Source organism: Mucor mucedo (genome assembly GCF_025094135.1).
Source record: "Mucor mucedo strain NRRL 3635 chromosome Unknown EV154scaffold_138, whole genome shotgun sequence".
Taxonomy (NCBI): Eukaryota; Fungi; Mucoromycota; class Mucoromycetes; order Mucorales; family Mucoraceae; genus Mucor; species Mucor mucedo.
In genome coordinates this window covers 102,240-110,702 of record NW_026252422.1, presented here as the reverse complement: position 1 = coordinate 110,702, position 8,463 = coordinate 102,240, and the positions used below count along the sequence as shown (strand labels likewise).

At 36.1% G+C, this 8,463-nt stretch overlaps 2 protein-coding genes across 2 annotated transcripts; both read left to right on the top strand.

Moving 5' to 3' along the window:
- The first annotated feature begins 2,261 nt into the window (after positions 1-2,261).
- EV154DRAFT_451149 (mitochondrial inner membrane translocase subunit Tim17/Tim22/Tim23/peroxisomal protein PMP24) lies at positions 2,262-3,237 on the top strand. Its single transcript, XM_051597237.1, has 4 exons — positions 2,262-2,391; positions 2,454-2,553; positions 2,632-2,940; positions 2,999-3,237. The coding sequence occupies exons 1-4, from the start codon at positions 2,354-2,356 to the stop codon at positions 3,002-3,004; spliced, it is 453 nt and encodes a 150-aa protein (XP_051452698.1). The 5' UTR covers positions 2,262-2,353; the 3' UTR covers positions 3,005-3,237.
- A 189-nt stretch (positions 3,238-3,426) lies between these two features.
- EV154DRAFT_555534 (uncharacterized protein) lies at positions 3,427-8,094 on the top strand. Its single transcript, XM_051605282.1, has 16 exons — positions 3,427-4,078; positions 4,139-4,272; positions 4,335-4,400; positions 4,460-4,498; positions 4,572-4,673; positions 4,728-4,866; positions 4,945-5,075; positions 5,149-5,673; positions 5,734-6,185; positions 6,258-6,402; positions 6,481-6,771; positions 6,846-6,992; positions 7,052-7,116; positions 7,174-7,261; positions 7,325-7,380; positions 7,442-8,094. Exons 1-16 carry the CDS (start codon positions 3,568-3,570, stop codon positions 7,995-7,997), a joined length of 3,447 nt encoding a protein of 1,148 aa, XP_051452697.1. The 5' UTR covers positions 3,427-3,567; the 3' UTR covers positions 7,998-8,094.
- The last annotated feature ends 369 nt before the right edge of the window (positions 8,095-8,463 follow it).

The following is an 8,463-nucleotide window of genomic DNA, read 5'->3' as shown; positions in this document are numbered from 1 at the left end:
ACAACCAATAAAATACATAATACCATTTCAGATAAGGATATGACAGTAAATATCCGTATCACCATTTAACCATTAGTCATAGACAAGGACAGAAGTTCTATAATAAGGAAACAGAAAAAGAATATTCTAATATACCTGCTGCAATCATAAAGATAGGCAGCCACTTTTCAGGGTAACGTACACAGAATATAATTTCCCAAGCATAATATAGTGATAAGCACAGTAACAGCTTATCACAATTATATATCATTACCATCTAACAATTTATATACATAGGATAATTTCTAGATGGATAGTTTTCCATTAGTTTATTTTTAACCTTTAACCTGGAATAAAACCACACTGGACATTTAACTTATTCCCTGTTTTTATTTTTATTCTTTTTATTTTTCTGTGTAAACCAATCCCGTTTACCACATTTAGAACCTATTTTACACGATGGCCATCTTTAAAAAAGCCAAGTCGTTACTCATACAGTTCTGCGTTAGGTTGACAGGAATCGAAGAATATGATTTAGGTAGATAGCAGATTAAGTTGCTCGAAAAACGGCAGTGAAAAACTTTTGCGTCTGGAATTCTTTGACGCAACATTAAATACACTGCTTAAACTACTACACTGTGCGTCTCTCAAACTGGTGTGTTATTTGGTGATATTGTTGATTAAATCGAATATATTGAGCCAAGAGCAATAAAAAAATCGAACTCGATCTTGTCTCAACAACTATCATGTATCAAAAGCTTATCCATGAACATTCAGAAATGAAATGCATCCTTGTGAAGCTTTTGTTGGTAGAGATTTCAAACAGTTGATACAAGTCCTTCCTCTGGTTTTTGGATATGGCAATAGTATACTGGAACCGGTCCTCGCAAGTTTTGTTTGTCTGTGTAGTAAATTGGTAGTGTGATTTAATGAAAAAAAAATTAAGCTCGTATGTTTATACAATGTTCACGAAATAGCACAAAATGTCTGCCATCCATAGATGTGCTACTTGCATGGTCATATATTAAATTAGTTGTATCATACCGCAAGGTCATAGCAAATTATTTAAACCCATCCGGTGAAAGCAACGTTTTATAGAGTATATGCCTAGTATTTGATCCCTACTGGACCTACAGACAATACAACCATGATTAAATTGGGCAAATAAAATCACTGAATTAGTTTTGTATTCTTTAATTTAACTATAGCATCAATTAGGTAAGTTGACGGTAGTTAGTCAATTTCTCACTTTCATATTACCTTCTTCTTAAAATTGCACTATTAACCTCATTCAGTCTTTTACTTAAAACCTACTACCAGAGTAGTCGCAGCGACAGGGAAAAGAAAAGTTGTTATCTTGTTGCATGCACGAATGAGGATGCTTATAAAGTTGTCATTTTTGGAAAATTAGCCTGATTGACGACTGTCGCTTTATACTAATAAAAATTTATATGGGTTGGTAGCTTAAATGCGGATTTATTCAACAAAACAAGAGTTGGTATCAATTTATCTCCATCTTGCGTGGAGTAGATTGGAAGACAAACGTCTTCTCTAATTTATTTATTTTGATGCCATGGAGAGCTAGTAGAAAAGCCTGTGGTCAATTTGCGACTTTTTCGCCCTAATGCCCAGTGATACAATTTCAAATAATCATAATAATAAAAAAAAGCCAGAAAGACAAGTTCCCATAATTTCGATCCGGAGATATTAGAGTTATTAAATAAATATCACGCAGTCTCTAAAAGTTGTTATAATATTAAGCAGTTTGTTGATGAGTCTTAGCTTATAAAATTAGTCTAATAACAGCATAAACGTGTATGGCAACTTCTAATTTATTGCTTGGATCAATTATGAGGCTGATATCGGATAAATAGTATAGTGTATTAAATATGCCTGAAACATTTTATATTGATTTATGTCAAAAGAGTATCTCCCCTCAAATAAAGATCATACCTTAGCCATTATAGGCATTTTGGTGCCTGCTGAGATACAACATGTCTTTATAAACCAGCATCGTTTGGCAGATTTGTATATTAGCTTTTTTTTTTATCTTTTTTTTCGAATATTGTCTATTTTTCTGCCTTGACAGCTGTCAGCCAGAAACGAATTTAACATGCCATATTCTTAGGGAAGGACAATAAGGGAAATAGCCGTTGTGAGAATGAAAAAAAAAAGCGCTAGATATTTTTTAAAAACAGCGTTTTTAATGTCCGTCGTGACTTTTTTGAAAGAAACCCACCATGTCTTTTTATTTTTTCTTTTTGTTTCTTTCAACTTTTTTTATTATTTTTCAACCCTTGGAAACTCTTTTATCTTTTTTAAAAGAGTCATTTTATCCCGAGAAAAGTTTAAATACATACGACAATAATACAATATGGGACATTCTTCACAAGATCATTCTAGAGATCCTTGGTAAGACATTCAAGTTTGTTTTTGTACCCTTGAAAACCCGAGTTTTTAACCCTTTTTGTTAGCCCTTGGGTCATCCTTAACGATTTAGGTGGTGCTTTTGTTATGGGTGCTGTCGGTGGTGGTATTTGGCATTCGGTTAAAGGAGCAAAGAACTCGCCCAAGGTAAATAGAGAATCCAATAGAAAAAAAAGGGGGGAGAGGAAGGAGGAAGACAGAGAGTTCTGACTATTTTATGAATAGGGTGAACGTTTGACTGGTGCAGTTTCTGCCATGAAGGCTCGTGCACCTGTTTTGGGTGGTAACTTTGCTGTTTGGGGTGGTCTTTTCTCAACATTCGATTGTGGTTTAAAGGGTATTAGACAAAAGGAAGATCCTTGGAACTCAATTATTTCTGGTGGTTTGACTGGTGGTGTTTTAGCCGCTCGTGGTGGTGTCAAAGCTGCTGCTGTCTCTGCTGTTGTTGGTGGTGCTCTTCTTGCCTTGATTGAAGGTGTTGGTATTGGTATCACTAGAATGACTGCCGATCAAAACAAGCCTGTCATGCCTCAGGTAAATAGAAATAGAATACGAGAGAAAAGGAAAGAATACTAATAGCTATTTTTAATAGATCTAAGAAAAAAAAACAAAAAAAAAATTACTAGATTACTTTTTTCTCTCCACACTATCCCCATGTGTATATATTATACGTCCTCTCCCCTTTCTTCCTTATATATATATATATATAAATATTTTTATTATGTATTAGTGCTTATTGTCCAGTCAAGATACCTGGATGTTATTATCATGGACTTTGCAATAAACGATTTCAGATAAAAAGCAAACACTATTCAAACTGAGCAACAATAGGATCTTAAAATGTGCTTAGATCACTGTAACATGTCAATCCTGCGTGAGCCTGAGAGTCAAACCAAAAAAAAAAAAAAAAAAAAAAAAAGATGGGGGATCGTAAAGCATAGATTCTGCATAGTATGTGACTTTGTTCTGTTAATTTAAAGGGCAAATAAGAGGCCGTGTGCGTGTTGGCTTTATTGTTACTGTAGAATACAGCAACAATTCGCACTGGGTTTATAAAGCCGTATTGGTAAGAAACAATACGCTTTTTTTTTCTTTAGCAAGTATAAAAAAGATAAAAAAGAGGAAACTTTTTTTTCTTCTTTTATAATTTATTCCGACCCAATGAGTTTGCAGAAGAACCTACCACCATGGCTACCTTTATCGTTTATATTAGCCCAACATCTTCTCAAACATAAATTGCATAAACGAGTGCTAACACCTGTAGAACGAAAATACTTTCAAGATGCTACAAGTTCTTTTGCAACGTGGATAGCGTTTATCAACCAGCACCATGATAATACTTTTATTGAATTAGATACAACCGCCTTTCGTGTTCGTTCTATGCTATATGAACAATTTATACCCCATCTATTTCATACACATCGGCCGTGTTGTAAGCTCTTGAATCTGGAACCGCTCATCGAGCAAGCGCGACATTTAGTCATGCCCTCATCACAAGACATTGCTCGAGAATGGGACGCTTTTGTTGAAACTCACGTCAAAAAACAAACATCATCCCAAGCACATAACAGCACCACTCATAACCCCTCCACCTCCATTGCCACTACCGCCAGTGCCGCCATGAACACCGCTGCTGACGATGAATTAAAACAGGAAGAAGAACAACCTCAAGGTATGCCCATTTAATGCTTGCTTGAACATCTTTTTTTTATATTATTCTTATAATAAATAGCCTCAACACCTACACCAACTTCTAATAAATCAATAGAGGAACCCGCAATGGCTTCTGACGACGTTCCCCTTCGAGATATTTTTCAGACGCTTGAGTCAGATAGAGCAGCTATGATTGAACAGCGCAAACTGGAGGTAATTATTCCAATATTTCGGCTCGTAATAACACAGATCAAACTCATAGTTTAATCATGTAGGAATTTGAAGCACAAGAGGAATTGAATGAAGAAGAAGAAGAGAAAGAGAACGCTGCCGCAAAATCTGTATGTCCTATATGTGTATTTTTATATTATTTCATAACATACTGATTAGTTTATTCTAGTTATCCATGTTTAACGCAGATGGAAATTTCAATCTAAAGGTATTCAGGAGTGCCACAAAAAAAAAAACGATTCGCAAGTTATGCTCACGTTTTTTTATTATTATTGGCATAGTATCTACTACAAGGCATAGTAGCCAATCGACAGAAAACGTCATTATCAGATCGTGAATTGCAAAATTTATTATCTGATTTCAAACCGCATAGATCAAAATGGGTAAATGTTAAATCATGGTAAAATTAAAACAGTGCCTTAATATGAGATTCTTAGGCAAATGATGATAGAGTGGGTCAGGAAGAGCTATACGAGGCATGTGAAAAAGTCTTGACCGATCTTAAGAATTATACCGAGCATTCTACACCATTTTTAAACAAGGTCAATAAACGAGAAGCGCCTGATTATTTCGAAGGTAAAATTGATTTCACAATCACTCCCCAAACAACGCATACTAAAAACAAAATTTCACTACCACCCCTTCGCCTTCCAGTTATAAAAAAACCAATGGATCTTGGGACTGTTACGAAAAAAATGAAGAATCTAAATTACAGATCGAAAAAAGAGTTTGCGGATGATCTTTATTTGATATATGATAATTGTCTTGCATACAACACCAATTCCGTAAGTAATGATAGTTCCGTACAATGTTATTTTCTATAAAAAAAAACGACGGAAATAACTCATTCTCGATTAGGCAAGTGAATATAGGAAACATGCAATTGCCATGAGAAGAAAGACAGAGAGATTAATGGCTAGAGTACCCAACATAAGTATCAAGGAAAGAATAGAGACAGAGATAGAAGAGGAAGGCGATGAGATGAGTGAAGAGGACGATCACGAACCTGAACGTGTCTCTAAAAAATCCTCTGGAAAACACATGGTTTCGATTGAAAGAAAAACAACACCCATCATTCCCAACGATCGACGACAATCACGCGAACGTTCCATGACACGCGGATCCAGTACAGCACCCTTATCAGCCATTGATGCGGCATTTTTAACAGATATGGAAGCTCCATTTACACCCGATAGAGTAGGTACACCACAACATATGCAGTATGGCGGTAAACACGTCAAAAAATCAGGGGATGGGGACGATGAAAACATTGATCTTGAACAAGAAGAAAAGACACTGGGTGCTGAGATTGATGCAGATGTTGGTGAGTTGCAAGATCAAGTCTGGAGAGACAAGACAAAAAGGACAAGGGCGAAATTGACAGTAAGTTCATTTTTTGTTTCTGATCTTTACAACTCTTTATATTGACTATGAGAAAATTAGACGGATGTTGAAAAACAATATCAATTTTCGTTCGGTGAACGAGAGGCTTTAGTGAGATCTGGGTTAGATATGGAGCGGTTTGCCATGATTGAACATGTACATGATAAACCGGATTCTGTCATGAAACTAATTCGGTGTGACCATGATCGTTTTCTTAAGTGGACAGACAGAAGACCAGGCCATACTACATTATACGATGATTTGGATTTGGACTCCAGCGACGATGAAAATCTAGACGCTTTCTTTTCTCGGAAAATCACAAAACCCAATAAAGTAGTGGACGACTCGGCTAAAACAGATTTATTTTTACCCGAGTATGAAATAACAAGTGGTTTACCGGAAGTCGATGGTGTACATGAGGATGTGTTGGAGACAGTACCATCTGAAAGCCAAATCACTGTGAGGAAATCTTCCGTAGATTTAAGTCCTGAAGCAACAATGGCTGTACAAGGGTAAGAAAGAAAGAAAGAGAGAAAAAAAAAAGGGAAAGGAATTTTTGGCACTTAATCTCATCTTGTCCCTAGTTTATCAAACATGTCTTTGGACGTTTACCCCGAATTAAAATTCCCTACTTATGGGCTGAATCCTATTATTGATCGCAACAACCGCACACTGGAAAAGATCAGGTTGATGTATGCCAAATGCAACGCTGTCCGTAATAATGTCCCGGTAAACCTTATAGTTTTTTTTTTTTTTTTTTTTTTTTTTTTCTGCGACAATACTAAGTTGTCAATCAAACATTCTTAGATCTCTACTTTAGCATCATCCATCGAACTAGACCCTATCTCCAATGAAGATTCAAAGCAAGTGGCGATATCTTCCAATTTAAAACAGATACCTCCACTGGCGTTAAATAGTGAATCAGGTCACCAAATGTCACAAAAAGTTCTAACAAAGCTTCTTACTCATGCTGGTTTTGAGGGAGCGAAATTGGGAGCGTTAAATGTGTTGACCGACATTATGACTGACTATATCACAAATATTGGAAAGACTTTACGATACTATTGGGATGACTACGGACATCAAATGGATGGGGATGTAAGCATTTTTGTTCTGTTTTTTTTTTTTTTTTTTTTTTGTTCAGCAATGAATATTTAAACTTTTTTGTTCAGGAAATGCTGCTTCATACGTTGTACGAAAATGGTGTCATGAAGTTATCTGAGCTTGAAAATTATGCGCATGATGATGTCGAAAGAGGAAGCGGTAGATTGGATGATTTACATCGTAGACTTCAGACTTCCTATCAAGACCTTCTCTCTGTAAGTTTATAATATAATATTAAATAATTGTGATACTTGGAGTAACATCTTGTTGTCAGGGCTCCACCGAACATTCTGCCGAAGACGAAGAGAACTTATTAAACGAAGAGGAGACTTTTGTAACGTGAGTACTTATTGGTATCCATGTGATGATTTTGTGCTGACTATAATCACTTACCAGGGGTATTTTTGGTGAGGATATTGGAGAGGATTATTTCGGATTTAAAAATATTGGACTGGATCAAGAGTATAATCTGGACTCACTCACCGTAAGTAAGACATACGTCAAATAAAAGAAACAAGTCGAACATCATGTATTAATGTGTATTTAGATTCCCAGTAGGTTATGGTTTGGTAAAAACAAGGAAAAGGTTCCAATTCACGGAGAGTAAGGTATCATTACATGATTCAATGAATAATGGACTTATAGGAATTTGCTGTGTTTGTAGTCTAGCAAAAGAAGTGAACTACAAGTATCCACCTCCACCCAACTTTCTACCGGTGACTACCGAAAGGCCTATCATTGGACTCTTACAACCTTATTTTGCAAAGCGATTATTAAACCCACCGGTGATTGAGGATGAATATATTCCCAACCGTAGCAAAAATAGACCACGCCATCCACCGACCAACAAGAGCGGTTCAGGTAAAAAGAAAATGTCCAAGGAATCTTCGGGTGGTGGATCAGGGAACGGGGGTGATAATAAGAAATCCAAACGAAAGAGACCGACAGAAGAAATTGTAGCAGAGAAGGCAGAACGAGCTGAAAAGAAGCGACAAAAGATGGAAGAAAAAGCACAGCGGATTGCTGAAAAGGAACAAAAACGTAGAATGAGAGAGGAGTTGAAAGAACAAGAAAAATTGGCAAAGATAGAGGCCAAGGAAAAGAAAAAGGCTCAAAATAAAAAAGTAAAACAAACCCATTCGGCTGCTTCTTCAACAAAAGGAAATTCGGTTCCTCCTGGTGGTGAATCCCCTAATATGGATGACGATGAAGATGATTAAAACACCTGCGTCATTGCTTAGATTTACATATTTTTATTTCTTGTATATATTATACATACAAATCATAGAATAAAATAATGCTATTTTGTAAAATTTACGCACTGTCCTTGATAGCAGACCTTTGACATCTATCAAATGACACTTTTACCTGCAGCATAAGGTTATGATAATTACGTGATGTATTCAAGCATCGGAAATGCACCACGCCAATAATATGTGTGAATAGACGTAGGTTTCAGACAGTATATTGATACTTTATCATTGGTGTAGTCATGGCAAATTTCGGTTTTTATCATTTACATACACTTCAATTAAAGATCCGTCTTTCAAATAGCTGGTGAAACCCGAGGCTTAAAAGGACGCTTTAAAGAACGATCGTGTCAGGAACGGTGCAGATAGCCAAAACTTTATTCAATTGGATTCAAAGTGTACTCAAAACCAATTCTAGGAGGCGGTAGACAGCAAA